This window comes from Rhyacophila brunnea, unplaced genomic scaffold (assembly GCF_057557595.1).
Source record: "Rhyacophila brunnea isolate RB1 unplaced genomic scaffold, BYU_Rbru_1.0 scaffold_21, whole genome shotgun sequence".
Taxonomy (NCBI): domain Eukaryota; kingdom Metazoa; phylum Arthropoda; class Insecta; order Trichoptera; family Rhyacophilidae; genus Rhyacophila; species Rhyacophila brunnea.
Window position 1 is genome coordinate 29124747 of NW_028232871.1, and position 22963 is coordinate 29147709.

At 33.8% G+C, this 22963-nt stretch overlaps 1 protein-coding gene across 1 annotated transcript in view; it reads left to right on the plus strand.

The window, feature by feature from the left end:
- Positions 1-22963, plus strand: part of LOC147070924 (uncharacterized) — a 59740-nt gene that overhangs the window by 30777 nt on the left and 6000 nt on the right. Inside the window, exons 3-8 of the mRNA XM_085949263.1 lie at positions 12864-13649; positions 17691-18264; positions 19219-19407; positions 19638-19848; positions 21029-21171; positions 21600-21825. Of these exons, the coding sequence (XP_085805389.1) occupies positions 12864-13649; positions 17691-18264; positions 19219-19407; positions 19638-19848; positions 21029-21171; positions 21600-21825 (2129 nt within the window). The remainder of the gene's footprint in view (positions 1-12863; positions 13650-17690; positions 18265-19218; positions 19408-19637; positions 19849-21028; positions 21172-21599; positions 21826-22963) is intronic.

The following is a 22963-nucleotide window of genomic DNA, read 5'->3' on the forward strand; positions in this document are numbered from 1 at the left end:
TAAATGCTAGAAGATATCAATATTTTACCACGTAATTTTTCGACTTATACCTACGTAGTATAAATGAGAACTCTACCATTCTGGGTAGTTTTGACTTGAGTGTCCCTGATAACTATCTTAAAAATCTGGAGCATCAGTTGTTTGTTCTCCCAAGGTGCAGAACTAACCTGTCATTGGTGATGCCAATTGGGAGGGCAATAAGTCTGTTCAACCAAATCGCTTCGGATGTTGAAATATTCCACCTACGTGAGATGAATACAGGTGGTTGATGTTTTATAAATTCTTAGAATAGGGTGCACTTAGCTCATTCGGTGTACTTCCATGCGTTATAATATATATACCTACTTAGGTATATATGTGTTTTCTTAAATGTTACTTTGTTTTTAAATTTCATCCTGTGAATGTCTTAAATTTATAATTTGTAATGTTCCTCTTTAATAAATTTGAATTTGAACGGACGAACCCGCTCCAGATTATTATTTAACTAAGCAAAATACAGCGCTCGAAATGGAAAAGTTTACGAACCGGGGCGCTCGACAATTTTCTGAAGATATCAAGATAATAGAATACAGATACAGATAGAAGATAACAGATGGTTATCAAATTTTATGTGTATTAAAAAAATAAGTTTGTTAGATTTTCTATTATATGGCCTATCTAGCTCAGACAGTAAAAATATTTTTTCCACGGATGAAGTAATAATTTTACCGATTTCACGAACTGGAACGGTACTCCTGTGCGCTCTGATCCATTTCGAGCCCTGGCAAAATAAGTACTATAAGTAATATATATTTTGTTTTATTTTAATTAATAAATCTATAATACTAAATAATTAATTGTTAAAGAAGAAAATCAAGTGGACACGGGTAAAGTCCCCGTATTTTGAATCGACGCTTGGTTTTTCCGAGGAAACGCACAACATCGATATCATAATATAATAGCTACATATATTATATATGACTATGTCCTTTCAAACGTCTTGCCCATCTTCATACGTTATAATATCGTAGTTATCTGATATATGGTATGTATGTATATATTATACCAAGCGGCAAATTTAATAATGTTATGCTTCGAGTCCCCAGTCAGTGTCAGGGACAATTTCGGCCATCTTATTCGATAAATTTATTCAAATCTCGTATCACGACATTGTCCGTATGTCGACAAAGCCTCGCACCTTGCCTTATGTTGCATTTTTTTATAATACTTAACTTAACATTCAATATATAAATATATTATTTGTATATTCTAATGATTGTAATATAATATTGTTAGGATACGTCAATAGTTCAAATCTTATCCTGGCGTTTACCCATCCGTATTGATAAAATTTCTATTTTTTAGCTAAACTACTCATAGTTTTTTTATATTACATTTATTAGGCCGACGAAAATATGGATAAGTAATCAGTCTGGTCTTTTCGACTATTTTTTTTTCGTAAAAATTCTTGTATACGTATTTTCTCTCCACAAGATATGGATTCTCTGCACGTGATTTTGAATAAAGACATAATTATTAATCGCCTACTTCTGATCACACACCGGTATCATAATGTCGCTCTATTAGTGACGACTACATAATATTATTATGAATCATTTGGGAGTCTCAATTATTCAATTTTAACTGTATTTGAATCGCCTAGAGGCCCTAGAGTCATAGCTCACATTTTGAAAGTTTGTCATTTTTTAGTTAAATATACCAAGTGATTCTAAAGACATTAATCTAAGACGTACAAATCAAAAATGTTGGGTATCAAAAATCACATTAAACTATGTGATAATCGTTGATAAAGTTGACTGTTGGTGTCATAACTCACATTTTTCAATGAGTAATAGTTCTGTCACCGAAGTCTTGTCAACCAATCATAGTGTGGCTGTGTGCTTTCAGCCTTATGAATATTATGTATTTAAAAAAATGTAAATCGACTCTCATATGGAGTTCAATACTTTTCTTCTAATTACAAAAAACAGTACTCTAGCGGTTTTTGCGATTATCTCAAAACTCGATTTTTTGAATATGTGAGTTATGACTCTAAGCAACTCATTTAAACCATACAAGGGCTCATCCATAAATGATGTCACAAAATCTTTTATCTCCCATTGAAATTTTAAATACCACCCCTCCCGGTTCGTGAAAAAATCAATATTGCTCTCAGAAAAAAAGAGTTAATATTTTGTTAATTTTGTAACGCCTGGAATTATTATTATATTATAATATGCCACGTGGATAACCCTCCAAAAATATGCTCCATTTAAAACCTTTAATTAAGTTATTATTTGTATTTGATTTTATTGTGGAATCCTATAACATTAATTTATTTAATCCGTATTTATACTGCCATCAATTTCTGTTTTATTTTTTTTATTACATTCTTCAGTTTTTTTTTAACCTAACATTGAAACTTTTAGCTTAGAATTAAACTGTTGAAATATTTTGTTTTATTTAAGTAAAAAAAATCTTTTTATTTAATTTATGAAGACACTGTGATAGTTTTATTTGGCTTCTAATTAATTTTTAATTTATTACGTCTCTACTATATATACGAAAGCAAATAAAAAACATTTACGATCGTCTTATGTTATGTTAGAATATTAAGAACGTTGGATTGATTTAACCAGTTTTAAAAAGTAATTTTAATGTATAATTTGTAGGTCATTAAAAATTTGACTGCTCGTTAATAAATTAGCCTAAGCCTTCATGTTATTTGCATAATTGCTCTACTACTGAAAAAACGAGCGGCAAATTTGTAATTATAATAGTTTGAATGGCCGCAAAATGAGATTAATATGTAAAGAAAAAATATACTCATCGCATCCAAAGCGAAAACTGCTCTCTTGCAGGTCCGTATTTATACATTTTGGCAGCATATAAAAACCATTTTAATAAAAAATAAAACTTTATTAACGTCTCCAAGGCCGTTATAAATACATACAACAAAATTCGTTAAAATAGATACATTATAATGAGAATTCATTGTTACATATTTATAACATAGTCAAAATTTGACACATTAACAAGAGCGATTACTAAAAATAAAAATGCAAAAAAAAATGAATGTAGTTATGTTATAATTTGCTAATTTAATGGAGTTTATTAGTTGGCATCACATAACAGATTAATAAATAGAATTCCGATAGGCTATTCCCCAATGCACTACATTTTGATGCAGGGTTTTGAATATCTGAGTGTCCTACAAAAATAAAGCACACATTATAGATGTGCAATAGTGTGTGTTGCAACCATCAAATACACCAATATTGAATGAGCATCAGCGCATAAAACGAGAGCAGTTGTCAGAACGAACGACAAGCGTATTCTTTACACGTGTTTAAGTTTATCCCATTTTCTTCCACACTCGAAATCGGTTGCCTGTTACTCCACACCCGTTTGGTATTTCGGTTCCCATTATTTCTGAGTTCCCTGGTTGGCATTCACCACATACATAAGTGTATTTTATGACACGTCTTTTACTCGCATGGTGTAAAAACTCAACATGCAAACAAAACAATTGTCGTAAAACAAACAATATAATAATTATGTGAAATACCAAGTGTATACATTTTGTTTAATTATCATGAATAAAATTACCACTAATTAGTAAACTTTCAATCTCTTTAAAATATTAAACACATTTTTTTATCTATGTAATTATTTTTAATATAATATAAATGATTTGATTATTTTGTCATCTCAATTTTGTTATTACCTACTCCCGATAATAGCGATAGATAGACGGAAGTAAATAATTATATTTTAATATATGTGTAAAATTATCGTAAATTCAGCGCCCTGTTTTATCTGACGTTCTACGTTTACGTCTTGTTTACCCCATATGCGTAGTCTGTCTCTGCTGTCGGGCCCAATTGAGACAATGTGAGATTCGAACGCAATAATAATTACCATCGGTGAGAATGTTTCCCACAATTGTTCTCTTCTTCATCCACCTAACACCGACGCTGTAGTAATTCACCGTCAACAGCGAATTTACCAACATTCCGAGATAACATAAAAGTAAACGAGTGCTCTCAAATTGAATTCCTGCTGAGGTGATTGTTTGGAAATATCGTGATTGTCTCAACAATGGCCTATAATATACACATTCCAGTTATTTTAATAGATTAATGACACTAACTTTAAATATTATCTAATGACGAAAAAGTGTTCTTCGGTACATAGAACGTCGATGAATTGTATAAGCCATTGTCTGCCAAGCCGTGTGCCGCGAGAAGTTCCAGGTGTGCCGTGAAAGGAGAAATCTGTGACTAGGTCCGTTTTATGTATTACTCAATTTAAGAGAATCCTCGCTTACAGTGATCGACACGTAATTCCTCAAATATATATTTTTTAAAGTCAAAAATACTGTAGACATTTGAATTTGAAACCTTCTGCATAACGTTGTGAGTATTTTCCATCACTCGATTATTAGATGTACCTACAGATGCATTAACAATGGAAGTGGATTTAATAGACATATGCAAAAGCCTCATTTTCTGAGCTACAGCTATCACCATTTTGGACATGGAATCAGTATCCCCGATTACTTACTACATCCATTAAATATCTATTACCGTTTTGACGGTCGTGTCTGCGAAATATGTTTCTCATCGCTTATGGAAATTAAATAAAAAGGGATCGAATACAGAAATAGTAGATAAGGAGTTACGTCTTTGTTTATTTAATTTAGAGTCGCGTTTAGAGCGAATATTTATTTGGTGTGCCATGGGACAAAATCTTTTTTCCCAATGTGCTGTCAGGTAAATTTTTTTGTTAGATACATAATAATTATTCTACTTATTACTCTACAATTATTATTAGGCTCCTTATCCCAGGTATTAAAAACTAGGTCTATTATATAATTAGATAGTAATCCAATCAATATCCTCTCCCTGGACTATTCCACGACAGTCTTCCGCCAATTATGGTCCTAACCTATCGTCGTCCAGCTGTTTACTTTTACAATGAAAACCTATCGAATAAATATAACAACTTTCCTACTGTATACTAAACATTTTACAATTGCATCTGTGGTCATTTTGTAACCCCAAAGATACACGTGCCGATTGACTAAACAATGACAATATCCATTTCAAAATGCACCTGGCTTTTTACGAAGGTAAATTTATTTATTTATACCGAGATTTAAGCAATTGAAGATTTTTCACTTTTTTTCTTATTAAACACCACAACAGGCTGCGTAGCTCAATTACAGTGCTAAAACTCCCAGGTTTGAGGAATTCACATATTATATTATGTAAATATAATGTGACCTCATCGCATGGCCCCCACAAAAGGGAGGCTAACAGGGATCTAGCCTGGGGGCCCGGGCTCAGGAAGGGCCCGGAGTGGCGAATCGACTAGATAAATGATTTAAACACTCATCACAAATTCTCACGAATAGTAAAAAAAGTCGCCTGCGGCGCTATTTATGTTCAATAATATTATTGTTTAAAATTATGTGGTTGTACGATAGAATTTTTAATTGTGTATCGATACTCGACAACTCCATAATTCAAATAGATGTATTAAAATATAAAAAAAGCACTAAAAATATACCCATTAATTGTACCGCGTACACCATTTGGAAAACGCTACTGTAGAGCGTCACACTGCCTTTATCTTTAGCAATAGGTAGGGAGCCCGTCAAAGATCCTAGCCTGGGGGCCCGCTACAGGATGTGGGGGCCATGCCTCATCGTGAATCGAACCCGAAATCCCTAGGTTAAAGGCCAGCACCTTAATATATAAGTAATATGAATAATACAAAAATCAAATTTTCAAAAATATTTCGTTATTTTGTTATGATTACGATGTTGCTACATTTGGCTTTTACCTTTTGGCATCTTCAGGCCAGGAAAGGCCAGGCTTCAGAAAACCTACTGTAAATATGCAAAATTTTATAAATAATATATAACAAACATATTAAATACTTGTGTTGTCACTTGTCACGTCTTTAGTATCGAGGAACAATGATAAATAAGACGTATCTGAGTACACGGGAAATAGGCGAAAAGCCGTTGGCAATTTAAAACAAATGCGTATATCATTATACATGATCTTAAGTATTAGTAAAAATATTTCAATTTAATTGAAAATAAACCTTTTTTTACAATAAGTAAGTAATAATTATTGGTTGAGTGCCGAGGTTGCGGCAAGTAGCATCATCGCGCCGTTACGCAGTCCACTCCCTCCTCAGTGTCGTTCCGCCCGTCGACCAAGGAGGGACAGACATCCTCTCCGCGATTAGCTTCTCCATCATAACTCATCAGTTCAATTGTTAAATACTGCGAATGGTTCAGGTGCGGAGTGCGCGAGTGTAGTGTGCCCAGGGAGGACTGCGTCATGCGCAGGGACCCTCCCGACGCGTGCCTTGGCCGACGCATCGGGCTGCGACTGACGCATCGTCACTCCCGGAAAGGAAAATGGTCGAGTTCGCCCTCAGTGACAGTGTCAGTGGAAATTAAATAATGCTATTTCAATACTGTGTTTCTTAATCAATGAACTTTGACAGTCAATATAATTTGTGTTTCGATCTTTCTAATAATATTCAGCTCTTTAAACTATGAAATACTATACGTCTAAATATTTTTTTTGACTAGATATTTTCTCATTCGAATACACAATATTTCGTCTTAAATTTTCCCGGAATACGATGTTACCAAACATATAATATTTTGAATACACATAATTCTGAAAAAATCTTTTTCGAAAAAAATAAGACACCCGGCAGGATCGAACCTTCGTCTCTTGGGTATCGCGCCCTGTGTATTATCACTATGCTACGACTGCCATGTTTAATTGCGATACATTTTAACTATTGGCCTTTTCAATACCTACCCATAAGCGCTCTCCAAATTGAGTTTCGGTAGGCGATCGATTTTTGTATTCTAAATTTTTGTATTTATTACTTTTTTTCATTCCATATTTAGTATAAGTATAGAGTATTTTTTGCGACTCGGGTTTCGCCTTTCGGCATCTTCTGATATATGCGCACTCACGAATGATAAATGCACACTTATATAGCATACAATGCATGTTCGTTTATATAACTAAAAAATTCAATAAAAGAAGACGAAAATATTATAACTAAGTAAAGAAGCAAGTATTAAAACAAGGAATTTTGAAATGTTTGGAAAAATCCCTAGTAGATACATTAGACACGTAGGTATACAAGCATACTTGCTTTTCCTTCCAGCACCCTCCACACCCGTTATGCAGGCGTATACCGTGGCGTAACGAACGTTGAGCGCTTTTCAAATTTGTGCCGAAAGTGTCCCAGTAGCAACTTCCGAAGACCTTGATTGGCGTGCACTAGAGTGTGCGTGATTCTTACTTCGATATAATGTATTACGGTCAATTCTCGATGAGAAAACACCTTCTCGCCCACCGTAAAATGCCGCAAAGTTTTAACATAAGCATACTAAATGTATGTACCTACATACCTCACATACAATATAATGTACATACTCAGTCGATAGTAATATTTTGTATATAACATTTGGCCACATACCCCATATGTATATCAAAGCTTTTTTTTTACTTACAGAACTTTGTCAGTGGAAATAAATCACAATAAGTGTCAGTTAGTACCCGTCAATAGTTGACCGAGAGGAAAATCGGGCACGCGGGTACAGATTCGCAAGCTTATAAAATTAACAAACACACATTACAACATAATAAATAATAATTATGTATTTACCGCGTGTTTCAAGTATCTCATTCAGAATAATTTTAGTTTACACTCAATTGAATGAGTTGCACCAGTGGAAATTTATTTTTAAATCTCCTGAAATCAATAATTGAATGTAATCAAGAAGTTTTTTCATGAACCCAAATTAGAATTTACCATTTAGCCTGTACTGCCTTTCCAAGGAAGAATGCAGTAACTGACTCACACACTTTCGAGATAAATGACACAATGAGTTTATTTTTCAAATTTTACTACCTACCTATTGTAAATTAATATAAAACGGTGATATTTTTTATTAGTAGGTTGTTAAAATACAAACAAAGTAATAATAAACAACTAGTAACTGCAAGAAATAGGTGCAATGACTGCCTTTTTGCTAATAAATGTGTTTTATTTTAGCAGATACATAATGCAGCTTTTAAATTTACCACCGGATGGCATTCATAACTCAATTTCACAAACTGCCTATCCATAAAGAAAATTCGATATCTACTTATTTTATCACCTGCAATAAAAAATAGATTAGGTATATTATACATAACAAAATGAATAATTGAAAGCTTTGATTTGTTGTAATTTAGTTATTCTTAATAACCAAGGCCCATTATAGTCACGACCCACGATGGCCGAGCGGTTTAAGCGTCAGCCTATGGTGTAGTAGGTTCCAGGTTTGAACCCTGGGTCTGGCAAATACACATATTGTTTTTTAATTTGTGTTTGGAGTCAGAGTATAGACCTAATATGTTGAGCAAGTGGCTAACATCAATTTCTCGTAAAAACAAAAATTTGTTAATACAAACTTCCATCTGTGGAGGCCCATAGAATCATATTATTAGGATCGGACATGATCAAAAAAAATGTAGTCAGCCCGTGACACGTAACTGTAGATTTCGATCGTGGTGGTAGTTATTGCTCATACTTTGATTGCATTATAATAAAAACATGATTGTTTCATACCGGAACAAATGGTACCTAATACTTAAATTGTTATGAACGAAATTATACAATCGAGAATCTTCATTTACTGCAAACAGACAAACATATTTTGTTAGATAATAATAATCAATAATTAGCACTACTATAGTTATTTGCAATTCAGTGGCCTGCCTATAGTCGGCCATGTTAATAATTCATTTGTTTTTTAATGTTAGTTATTATTAAATATTATTTAACTAAATCACATAAAGAAGACGTATATTTACAATCGTATATGACACAGTTATTGTACAAAATAATTTAGGTATTATTGTGTATAATTGTTAATTTTTATTTGTTATTTTATGTGTTATGTTATTAATTTAATACCGCTTAAAATGTCCATCGTTTGGAATGCATTTTTTTGTAATACTAGATACGATATTAATAATTACTCAGTAACACTTATGTCTGTCTTATGGATGTTCTAACGAGTGTTTTTTAAATAATTATAGGTGTGAGTATTTAAAATAATTACGTGTCACACAAAGTTAACTACATAACAAAATTTTACACCTGACGTATTGGCGAAACGCAATCAGATTTAGTAATTGTTCGGCTTCGTCATAAAAATAATTAGTCCAGCTTCTAAGTAAAAAATTTAATTCGGATTTAAGCTTCACTTGAAAGAAAGTTTAATATATCAGTACCTATTCATCATAATTCATGCCTATTTTTTTTATTCAACGAATAATTTAAAAAAACTTGTGAATGTAACGTTAACACAATTTTAAACATAAAATCTGACTGCCAAAAATTAATTACATATATAGCAATTTGCGAAGCACTTAAAGATGTAAAAACGACTAATTAACTTCGTCGTAATGAGCACATGGCTCAATCGGTAAAGCATATTGGCGCGAATCCAGCGAATGCGGGCTTGAGTCTCGCTGTGCATCATATTTTATTCAAAAAGATTTTTTTTTATATATTAATTATGTATTCTAGAATCTAGATTATACTTATTGAATAGAATTGAGATAATGAATCCCTAGTATAATCAAAATGGCTTACACACATTCTAATCATTACCTAAGCCTCTGCTAACAGAAAATACTTGAAGAAGAAATCTTAGCTATGATATGTAGTATATTATATGAATATCACATAAAAGCATTTTCCACTAGGATTTTTAATCCCGGAATCGCAGATGCCTCTCGATTTTATTTATCATCCTTAAATCCGGGGATTAATTTTCCTACTAATGTTTTTCTCAACTAAAGAATTAAATAATATATTTTAAAGAAAGTTTTACACAAATATTTCATGGGATGGCTAGTGATATAAACATAATATACTATTATCAAATAGCTTAATTGTTTGTAGATTTCCCATAAACCATAGTCAATCGTAATAAATAAAATTGGCTCTAAGTATGAAATAATTACAAGATAAAAAGAACTTTTTATATACAACTTTTTAAATTTTCTGTTTAATCATATAAACTTGACTTGACTAGCTTAAATGATCAAAAAAATTTGTACTTGATAGAAATACTGAATAATGAAATGTCATTTCATATTGATTTCCATAGAAACGCACCTATATAATATTATTTATAATAATTTAGTTGCTAGGATCCCCTAGCAACCAATAATGGTATCGAAATAACTTTTCATACAAAATAGAATTAACTGAAAAGAATTCAATTCTACTTAAAGATGGCTAAAAGTATTAAAAAATGCATTGGCATCGTGTTCTGATATATTCTAAAAGTTTTAAATGTCTAGCTAGTCGGGAAGTTAGTTAAAAATCGATTGCAAGATTTGTACGGACAAATAAGAATACGACCTAAGAAAAACGTTGTAAAATGGTATTAACCATGATATCTTGTTTTTACCAATCTCGAGATCGGGATCAAAAATACTAATACCAGAATCCCGGTTCTAATGCTGGTTTTCAATGATCACTAATATAATTTTCTTTTTTTTATATACATATACACTTCCCTTTGGCAAAGTGTTATATTTTGCATTGGCTTGTCGGTTATATGGAAATCACATGAACTCAAGTTATTGCTCCGTAATTATGAGGAAAATTGCAGCCACTTCAGCCATTATTATTAGTTCTCATGCACGGTGACTCGGCTTTGAGATTCTACTGAATAAATTGTTCACAAGTCAACGATTCTCTAGTACAAATTCCGTTTCAAAGCAAAAATTGTATACTTTACAATATCGACAACCGTTTGAATGCATCAAAAATTATTGTTTACGATAAACAGCGCTTCTAATTAATTTAAAAAATTTAAAAAAACTGTCATCATATCTACAAGTGTCTACTTCACGATTTTTACCTGTTAATACCTACATTGTATAAAAGGTAATTTACCATTTAACCTCCAATGCGGAGGTCGGTCGTAGTGTAGGAGGTGTTTCGTCTATGATTGATTGTTGGAATAGTTAGGTCGTATAAAGTTCCATTAAACGTTTACCTTTTTTTAAAGATGTTAAAAAATACCTACTTAGGTACTTATATTTATATGAAACCTAAATGACGTATGCAATTGAAGTAAAAAAACCTCTGATCTACTGATAAGTCAGCACAGGTGATTTCACGTTGCAGGTTTAGGCAGGCAAAAGAACTTCACACTTCTTCTATGACAATCCACTATAATTTCAGCTTCACCCAATTACTTAATCACACACATGATTATTAGTCCAAAAAATGCCAAACTACGCCTTGAAATTTTTTATTCATATGATTAAAAAATGCATAATCAAATTTGGCTTCAATTAGATATTTCATGCATCTCAAATATTGCCGTATCAAAGCGATATTTTAATACTTTGGACGCGGAAGACGCACACGGCGCGTAATGACCAGGCGGCCGATCGATGTAATTAACGTGCATTTTAAAGGGGGCAATTAAAATCGCAGCGAAAGCGTTAATATAAAATTTACCTGTGGAAAGGTAGGTACTTTCTTGTCAATTTTATGTAGGCAGTCAAAAACAATACAGTAAGCATTAATTTGTGGATGAATAATCACGCAAAACACAGATGAAATCGTACGTAAGTTATGTAAACAAATACATAAGATTTGAGAATGTTACATTCTATATATTCAACATACATAATTTGAAAACATCTCATGCATATATCCACTAGAAGAAATCCTTTTTAGAAAAAAAATACATTATTAACCCAATTTGATAAATATTTCATGTAAGAGCTACTGATTAAATTCATTGTAATTAAATAGGGTGCCCGTGGCTTAATTGGAAAAGTACATTGCCGTGCATCCAGCGGTTAGATGTCGGGTGTCGTATTTTTTTCTAAAAGGGATTTTTTTCCAGTGGGTAAAATATGCATGATTATGTTTTCAAAGTATGTATGTTAAATATACTTTAAACCAGAACGCGAACTGCCAATGGAAGAATAAAATAATGAGCTTATAACACGTTTTTAATTCGAAAATCGTACTGCATTCAAAATGCGTATATGCCTCCTTATCTAGAGTCCTAATTCTTTAATTACCAGTGGATTAAAAAATACATAGATTTTACACTGTTCAGTAGAGATAAATGAATTTCAGCCATATTTTTAAATATAAAATTGCCATTTCAAAATGTAAGTATATTAAATAGAAAATGAATTGTGTTAAATATGATTCAATCATTGACAATTATTAATTATTTACAATGTGGGATAGCTCAAAAAAATTAAACAATATAATATTTATTTATAAGACGTCATTTAACTACTGGATTTGAACACAGATTAATATGAATGCATTTTTTTCGGTAGGCAAATACGACAATGTTGAAATACGATACCTATGTATTATATAAATTGGACTCATTATTTGCAAAGTATTCCTTCACAAAATCAGAAATAATAATGGATTTTGAATATAATATAATGAAAACATACCGGTCGTTCTGTATCGTCTTGATATCTAATACCTTGTGTAGTAGTAAATAAATGTATCTTTTGCGTGTGAAACAAATTACCTACTATGTATTTTCCCAAAGTATGGAGTCCATGACATCTACTTTATATGGCCACAAAACAATCATGCACCATCACGTATATTGCCGGAATAATAAACAGTCTCAGCTGATTTGCATTTTTCCATCAAGATTATAATTTTAGGTCTCGCATTGAAACTCTGTTTACTCTGTTATATTTAGAAATTGACGGTTATAAAATGTTTATTTGAATGTATTTTTTTACAGTGTATACTTTTTTTTGTTTTAGGCAACTCCGGGTACTTCACGGGGATGTCCGGAAAGCGGCGGATACGTGGCCCGCGGTGACCGCGAAGATACCACCGTCTCCATCGCTGTTGAAAGCGCAAAGGACGCAACGAGGGAGACAAAAGGAGCCTCGAAAGCCGTCGCCAAGACTTACCACACGCTCAAAGACATGATATCCGGCCGCTTCCGCAGCGGAAATGCTAGCGGCGAAACCAAAGCAGAAGAAACAGCTGGACTTAACAACGTATCAGAAGAAGCAAGAAAATCTACAAGAGAAAGAGCAGAACGAGAAGCAGACGATGCTGCAGGACGAAGAAGAGAAATTGTTAATACAGCACCACTACAACCTCCAGCTGTAACAGCTCGTGCACAATTTCCACCGCAATATTTCCGACAACCTACCCAAGGACCGGACAGAATTGCATCCCCACTTCACCATCAGCAACAACAGCAAGCGCCATCTCTTCCACAGTTTTCTCAGCGTCAAATGCCAATTACGATGAATCGTCAACAAATGATGGATCAAGCGCAATGCCGGGGTCCTCCGGTTCCAGTCGCCGTGTCTACTCCTCAACACGGACACGCGCAGGCTCTGTACGAAGCTGCTTACAACCCTGCGAATAGAACGCCTTCCCAGCAACCGCCGGACGCCATTTACTACAGGCCGCAGTATGGCGCTGTTGGAAATATGCCTACTGGAGTTCCTGCAGATTTTCGTGCCGACATGCTGCATCATAACCAAGGTTTCGCAAATCCGCAACAACCTACGATGTCGCTCAGTGAAAGGGTAATAATAATTATTTTATTCTAAATCATCACTTGTATGTACCGGTTAACCTAAGATCACTGACGTTCCGTGGGGGTAGGCCGGTCATGCGTCGCATAGGGGTGGCACATTATAAACGACGACGAATGAAGGAACGAATACAAATATTATAACTTTTGAGAGCAATGGCGGTTTTCCATAAAACAGTATCGACATCTTAGTTTCAAAATGAGCATTAAAAAATCTGACTACACAACTATTGTAGTATTTTAATGTTCATTGTAATACATATATTAATAACGGTTTTCATATTTTCAACATTTTCACAAGGGTGCCTCCAAACCTGTCATTGTCATGATCTAATTCTCAATACATGGTATGTATAACAACTTAAATATTTATGGTGTACTTGTCTGTTTAAAATAGTCGAAATTAAATAATAAAATAAGTAAATAGATACGCAACGAATTTGAAGAAAATTTGAAATTTAAAGTGAAAGGAGCGACATTCTAAGTTTTGCTTAAGGGCGGCATTTAGCCTAGGGACGTCACTGCCTAACACCATCTGGTTGATTGGCTTACCCATTATGTACTATTTCTAGTTATTTTTGATAGAGTTAGCAGTAGAATGTACTAACATACATTTAAGCTAAACTACTCTAATATACTGGATTCGATAGAGTACTCATTTACACGCAAATCAAAAAACATATGATTTTTATAGTTGAGTCATCGAAGAGTCGAATTTCTCTAACCGAACACAATAATATGGTACTCAGTGACGTCCATAGATAAAAAAAAGCCGCCCCATTTTTATATTCAGTATTTTTTATCATCCGTGCACGTATCGTTTCTGGTCACCAATAACGTCGAAGGGCGACGGAAGTAAAGTTGACATCGCGAACCCGAAAAAAAGTACAGTCCTATTAATACATTTTGTTTCCAACCAGTGAGCTGATTTTTTTAATGTAAAGATATTTTCGTTATTACTAAGTTTTTTTTTTTTTCGACCATGTCCGATCCTAATAGGATCATATGGGCCTCCACAGAGCAGAGGTTTGTATTAACAGACTTTGTTTTTTTACGAGAAATAGATGTCAGCCACTTGCTCAACCTATTAGGTCCATACCCTGACTCACACACAAATTGAAAAACAATATGTGTACTTGCCAGACCCAGGATTCGAACCTGAGACCCACGGCGTGATAGTAGATTACTAAGTTTAGGTAGCTATTTCTATGTATACCACATGATTATCCTCGATTTGCCGCCCTTCGAGTAACTGCCGCCCCCAAACGATGCTCAATCTGCCTACCCCAACGGGACGTCATTGATGGTGCTTCATGAACAGTACCGCTATACTATATCAAACTTGTTTTCAGTAGTAGGAATAGTGCGGATAAAGTAAAGTAGACATCTTTGCAATCAGTGATGGAAGAAGGCGAATGATAGAGTTACTATCTCACTGTAGAATCTCATGTCATTATCTAAGTAATTTACTCTATCAATTACGTTTACACTGGTAGACTTAGAAGGATAGTTAGTTACTACTTAACTACTCTACCGCTGACTCTACTAATGATAACTAGACTTAAATGAGAAACCTTTTTATGAACAAAGCAGATTATAGTACACAGAACATTCCTTGTTAGAGACCTTTTAGATCTTTGTTGAAGTCCATTAAAAGATAGCTGTTCCTTTGAATATAACCCATTTGGCTAGTTTATGTCTCCATTAATGACAATATCTTGTTGGTGCTACTTATCTTACTATAACTGTGACTTTACTTTATGTATTTAAATTCTTCACAGATAACAGTTTAATGTATGTAATTTAATCCTTCATTTTATGCAATAATTTACCAACTGATTTATTACAAGACAGTGTGAAACATGGAAAACTATAAAACAATACAGCTTTACTAAGAACTCTGGTAATAATATCAGTTGCCTTTCTATATAATCTGTCCTATAATTTCATCAATGTTATTACCTACCTACTTAGATACGAGGTTTCATGGTGTGCACCTTCGCACCCTGAGGCGCTTAATAATACCAGATCTACCTTAGATAATAAATGTATAAATTTATTGTACAGTCATTATAATAGAAACTGGCAAAGAAGATTAAAACCTTTAGGCAAAAGTATTAATATGGAAAACAATGGTGACAATGGTAAAGTTTCCCATTACTCCAGCAATTTTTCTTCCAATAAAGGTGTCTTTCTCACCTTGACAATTCGTTTCACAATACTTGCAAGAAGGTCGTATGAATTTAAGATATTTAGGACCAAATCGTCGTCTAACTTTACGTTGACAGAGGAAGATCGTCTGATTGAACTGTCTTCTTACAGTACCTTGGTTCAGTTTTAAATGAGTGGTATTTGAATTCTGGTTCCATTTGTGACTATTAACCTCTGCAAAGGCAGGTTTCCTGATCTCACTGCACTGACCTCGATTATATCAAACTGTAGGCACTACATTGTAAGGGTACGGTTTAAATTAATACGCCAAAATATATTGCGCTTCTTAACAATGAATTATGGGCTCTAATCAAATATGTTGAAGAAACCCTTCTTCTGAGAGATGTAGTTTCTCTATCAAAATCTCTGAAGCAAGACCATTAGTAGACAAAAGCTCATTTTTGCTACATTTTTATATGTTTAAGCTCCATCTATCAGTGGCGAAGGCTCCATACTAAGCGATTATTTAAAGCTTACCTTCTATTTTCAAGTATTTAATTTATATAAATAAATATCTATATTGTAGGACATTGTAGTTTATAATAAAAATATTGATTGCCATCTATCGTCGTTATTTATAAGTAGAGCTTTTAATTTAGTCATGTTTCGAATCAAAAATAAATGACGGAACGTCCAACGTGAGTGCTATTTTTAGAATTATTTCAACGATAATCCAAGCCGAATTTTCTACCGAAATTCAGTTGCCAACTTCATGCATGTCTGGGTTTTTGTTCGAGACTCAGAAGCGTTAACAGACAAGCTTATTCGAAATGTTGATTTGTTTATTGTCTTTGCTTATCTTTAAAAGCAAATAATAAATAATAAGGATGATTAAAAAAAATAATAACTATTGTGTTCGATCACATATAATTTATAAATTGTTATTAAAAATAAATATTGTATTAATTCGCGATTATTATTTAGGTTACTTCAGTCATAGACAAACATAACATCCTATTCACAGTTTATGTCATTTTGACATGTCAAAGCGGTGGTAAAGGTTTATTTTATAATACAAAATTCATTGTGTTACTGTGAATGTGGATAAATTATCTCATATTGTACCGAAATCATTCGCCAGTGCTTTAAATATATAAGTATTTATTAAATTGTGTAGTGTCCCGGTAGAAAATGTGCGAACGATTGCATTTAAAAATTATCAAAGCTTGACCTTCCAAGGGTTCATTTAGATTTGAATACAGCAAAAAAACTTATATTAGACATTTTCACAACAATTTATAAATGATAAATATTTGTTTTTAACTGGCAGTTATACATTAAACAAACTTTTTTGTTGGCGATGCGTATTGTTTGGTAAAGAAAGTATGCGTGGAATTCTACTGCCATAAGTGATTTAAATAATTTGACAAATTCGGCGGTGAAACCTATGACCAGTGTGTCGTTGTCATTAGTGTGCACCTATTCATCAGTAGTAATATCGTAAGTATTATCTTCTTATTTCCCGTAAGTTACCTGACAAGTGTGCTCTTTTTCTCTGATCTCCACAGCTTACCTCTTTCCAAAAGTCACCCTTCGCCACTGCCATCTATGTATATAGAATGAGGTTCTCTTCAACTCTCTCTTCTCTCCAACCACGCCGCCTGAATAAATTCGCAAGTTTTTATTTTTTAATTAATGTATTAATCAAGATCCAAGGCTTGCAGGGACAAACAACTTCTACAACACCGCAAAATACTCCATAATATTATGTTCACCTTATTGGAAGTTTCTCAGCAAAAACGGTGTTTTAGCGTATACCAAATTTATTTCAAATTCTAATTGTTGAGTAGTAAAATCTGAAACAGTATATTTTTGATTCCAGATTGACGACAGATCGGTGGACGTCAGAAGTCCACAACAACTTGAAAGAGAAATCTTAAGACAGCGAGGCCTAGCAGAAAGTAGAAGAACCACATCTCAACCCCAGCTTCCATTAGAACAAGAACAAAACCGACCGGAACAAATCGGACCAAATACACCCGCCAACAAAATGAACGGACCTCCAATGCGGCGAGGCTCTCACGGAAACTTAATCGAAACATTATCAAGAACTCAGATCAGCAGTCCAACTGGGGATCATGAAAAGGATTCTGATGATGGGGGATTCCGGTCAAGGCTTATGGCACAGGGGAGGAGTTTTGATAACAAAGACAGAAACAATGCAAGTGGTGGAATGGTGTCCCAACACGATAGGAACTTTGAAAATGTTATGAAGTTGAACAAATGTGATATTAATGATGACAAGAGTGACCCTATTTACGGTGGTATGACTACGCGGCCTGTATTCAATGGCATACCTCAAGCTGCTCTTCGGCAAACGGATTTAAATGATGATGGAGGGAATACCAGTAATCTAATATCTAAGAAAATCAATCCTGGATCGACTGCGAGTTCAGGTACATTATTGCTTAATTATCTCTATTTATTATATTACAAACTTAGTAGTTCGCTAGATACATACTGATTCATAGTGATTCACCGACACTAACATGCCATCAGCTGTTGTAATGTCAGCACCAATTATTACACCATATTTAGCATATTCCTCACATAGTATACAAAACCAATGTCGGGTACCACAGTCTAGTTGCTGTTTGCTGCAAAACTATGAATCACCTATTGATTGAGTGGAACTATTTTGTTCTCTTACTTCCTTTAAAACAAGTTGTTATGCAGCTTTATTATACTTATCACTAAATCCAAAATCAATAAAAATAGTGGTATAAATGCTATGATGCATTCTAAGCGTTAACTATCTTAAGGTATGGACTGTCAAATGTAACGTAGCCGTCGTAACTAGATAGAGCGAGATACAGGATAAGAATTTTTAAATTAAATTGTGACAATTTTCTCAACAAATTGCAAAGGCAATTTAACTTTGTAGGTACCTTCTATAAGATACAATGTAATACATACAAAGGAAATCTAACATTATATTATAAACATGATGTTATAATACAACTATACAAATATAATACATACTGTGATAATATAGCATATTTATACATAATTCCAGTTTGACAACATCTTTTTTTAGGTTAAACAAACGTCAAAGTGATAAATAATAAAAAACGTCAGTAGGGGTCGAATGGTAACATGTAATTTAGATAACCGCTTTATCTACAGAATTGATCCAGAAGTTATCGGAGTTATCTAGTTGGAATAGAGCTGCTGTAGCTACTAACTGGTCACAATAACTTAATAACTGTGTATATTGTCTGCCTGTTATTGAAATTATCATATAATTTAATATTAATGCTATATCTGTCAGGAAATTTATATATTTGTGTTATATCACTATATAATTTAAAAAAAGCAAGTACATATTATACATATTACTTGTTTTACAGATTATGACAAAAATGGTGGACCCTCTTCAAACGTAGATTCGGGTCGAGGAAGTGCAGCGTATTCAAGCGGGCGACATATCGGGCACGACACCAGCACCGAATCAGACCCTCTTCCTAACCGGACTGTCACTGCAGCTTCTGAACATCCAACCTCTTCAAATAAAATGTACCATGAAAAGAATGGGAATGGTCAGTAGTGTTATTATTTGCATATTGTTTGCCTACTTGTACCAGAGTTAATACTACAGAAAGAAGGGTTCATAAAAAAGATTTTACGGCAATTTCAAAACTATTTTACTACATTTCCTTTTGCGACATTATTACAATTTTATTTTTTTTAAAGTTAGACATCCAACAGAATCTGACGAGAGTCAGTCGCTTTGTAATAAGGTTTCCATTAATTCAATTTGTATTTACAGTTGGCGATTCAGAATGGGTAGACATAGTAGAATCAGAGCTCCGGCAAATCTTGGATCCAAAAATGCAGAATGGAAACCAGTCAGCGCAGCTCGGCGGACTAGCGGGAAGTGAGACTGCTTCAAGCGTCACACCTCCTCTGCCCCCATTATCTCCACCCGCTTCTACTCCTGATGCTACCCCAAGAAACTCTGCCAGGTTTAAACATCAGAGGTAAAAGAAGATCATTATATTGTAATCTTTGCCTATTTTCGCAAAAAGTAAACTGTACTAATTATGGTCGATTATTCGGATTGCACAACACAAGTAATTTCAACAGAGAAAAATAGAACGGTGTTTTGCTATCATTAAACGGCATATTGAATATTATGATCAATACCTTGAAAAGAGGTGATTTTGGAGGTTTTTTTATCTAATTAATATGTCGTCAGCACCTCAAGAATCTCAAATGTAAGAAAAACATAATGAAAATACTATATAGTCTATTCATCAGAGGTTCCAGATTTGCCGCGAAAGAAGAATTCTCTGAATATGTCCGTAACATGTATTACACTCTATTGAGTATTGTCGACACTTCTTCAAATGTATTTTAAATTCAGTGCTAGAGTGCATAGAAGTGTAGAGAGCAGTTAACCTTTTCTATATCTCACGATATTACTATGGCAGTATCTGACAGGCCGCAGATTTTTAACGACACACATTGAATGTAGAGCTAAACTCTTACTACAATCGCTGTAATACCGATAATTTGTGGCTAGTATTTCATAATTATTCCAACAGATGTCACTGTGTGTTTAATTTTCTAGATTATGCAAATCAATCGACAGTGGCAAGTAATTTGAGTTCAAAGTCGAGTGAGATATCTCACGAAATTTGTATGTGCGGCCTGTCGGTCACGGTCTCATAGAACGAGATATCTCACTGAAGGGATAGAACCGGTTAAGTAGGAATTATTTGCAGTATTTTCCATCACTTGATTATTATAATATGTACTAGTGAGTCATCAATCCTTTCGCAAGACGCTACAGTACACACCTGCCATTGTCAGGATCTCTCTAAATCTTAATTAAAGCACTTACTACAGAAATTATATTTACTAACAACTTTTTTATTTCGTTGAATAACCTGGATATGATAAAAATTTTGCATTTTTTGTATGGAAGTTTGCTGAAATTTAAGCAGCTTTGTTGAACTGCTCCAATTGTAGAATTCACAATGATGCATGAAAGACGGAAAGAGCAGGGAACACTCTTCGTTTTACTTATATATATGCTGCATACCTTGTGGATGGATGGTGACAGTTTTTGTTGTGATTGATGATCGGTTGCTCATTTTGGTTGATAGACAACTCGTGTTGTTGACATATTGAAAATTTGAGATTTTTGTTTTCCAGTTTACCTTATGGAAGCAAACCGGAGTATGTGGAAGGACGAGGAGCCGTGCTACCAAACCAGAGAGCCGGATGGCAGCACACACCAAAACACAGAAGCAATAATTCCAAAAAACAAGAACAATATGTGCAGTATAAGAAACAAAGTAAGTAAACCAATCCATAGTAAATTTTCATGTACATCAACATTACATATTCACAAAGAATAGGTTTTTTTCAGAAATTATTGACTTAATGAGGACCATTCAATTCATTTATTTATTATAATCGCATGACGTTTGATTATTCTCCATGCAAGATAGAGGCGGTGGGAAATGGCGAGGCACGAATCATCAGCATGTCGTTAGCCAAAAGCATGCTTTTTCACTCATATGTTGTACCTGGGCCTTTATGACCAGGTGAACATTAACAGTTGTAGCTTAGTAATAAATTTTCTTAACAACCATCTAATCAATAGCTAATTTAATATAATTAATAATTAATTTTATAATTAAGCTATTAATTACATCCTATCATATTTTTTGGCATAAATACCTTTTACATTTCACTAATTCTCAAATAATGTATTTTTCAGTGTTTGGCTTGGATACAACTGACATAACCTCAACTACAACTAGGAGTTTGGACCTGTCCTCAATGTTAGATGGCCAATCGGACAGTGATGTATCAACACAGGACGCCAGAGCAATCAGAAGACAGCTCCAGGGCTTGGAGAAGATGTATTGTGAAGTTCTCAAGCTATTGGGAGTGAGAAAGCCGACAAATCACAGTCTGGGAAAATATCAACCCACTGATCCAAGGTAATTAAATCATTAGTCATGAGACATCTGTCAAAAACTGTGAGCATCACCACAATTTTAGATTCATTCAAACAGTCAATACAATGAGTAATTAAAAGTGTAGATATTGCCAAGATATAGGTACTCTGAAACATAAATTTCTCATTAATATATAGTTATTTATTATGACTATGATATATTAATGATTTTGAACATGAAATATGGTCAACTTGTACCAAGAACAAAATATTCCACAAACAATGTAAATGTAACTACAGTATAATCGGCTGTTACAAGACATACAATGACAATTATTGTACTTACCTAGATTGAAAGACAGCCAAATACACCAAACCATCACTACAGTGAAACCCCGATTCTACGGTTTTCAAGGGACCCTAAAGAAATAACGATGAATGCGGGAAACGATAAATACGGGATATATAAAAAAATTTTTTGAAGTTATACTTTTTTTGGCGCGTTTGGGAAAACAGATCAGAGTGTATTTTTGACGTGTGACGAAGTTGCGCGCGACGATGTAATACATAATTTATTATTTTAAATAAATTAGTTTTTCTCATGGAATTTTTTCGACGCTCGAATTATTTTCAGTTTCTCAGCTAGAGTTCTAGTTTTCTTCATGGGGGGCAGTTTAGTTGCGACTTATAAAAATTCGTGATACGAGATGCGAGGCAAGCCTATCATCTGTATGTATCATAAACAATTCTACAAAAGCGAAATGAAAAATATTCAACAAAAACGGTCAATCGGGATAATATTTGTGACGGGACCATAATATTTAGACGATAGATCGAGGAAAACGTTAAATCGGGGAACGGTTAATGCGGGATTATTTAACATTGTTCTTATGGGTGAACGATTTATGCGACAACGGTAGATCGGGGTTCCACTGTATTTAAAATATTTAGATTACCAATCACAAAAATCACATTGAAATGTCAAAACAGCTGCGAAGATGGTGGCTATGAACTAGTTTATAGCAGCTATTTTTCAATGCGCCAATGTACCTACAGAATATAATATTTATGTGGTTAGCAATTGGACCTTACAATTATTGTAATACTAAAGTTTAGAAGTCTTCCTCGTGTTACAGTTCAAACCCTTTGTAAATTACAGTCATTCATGTATTGTATTTATC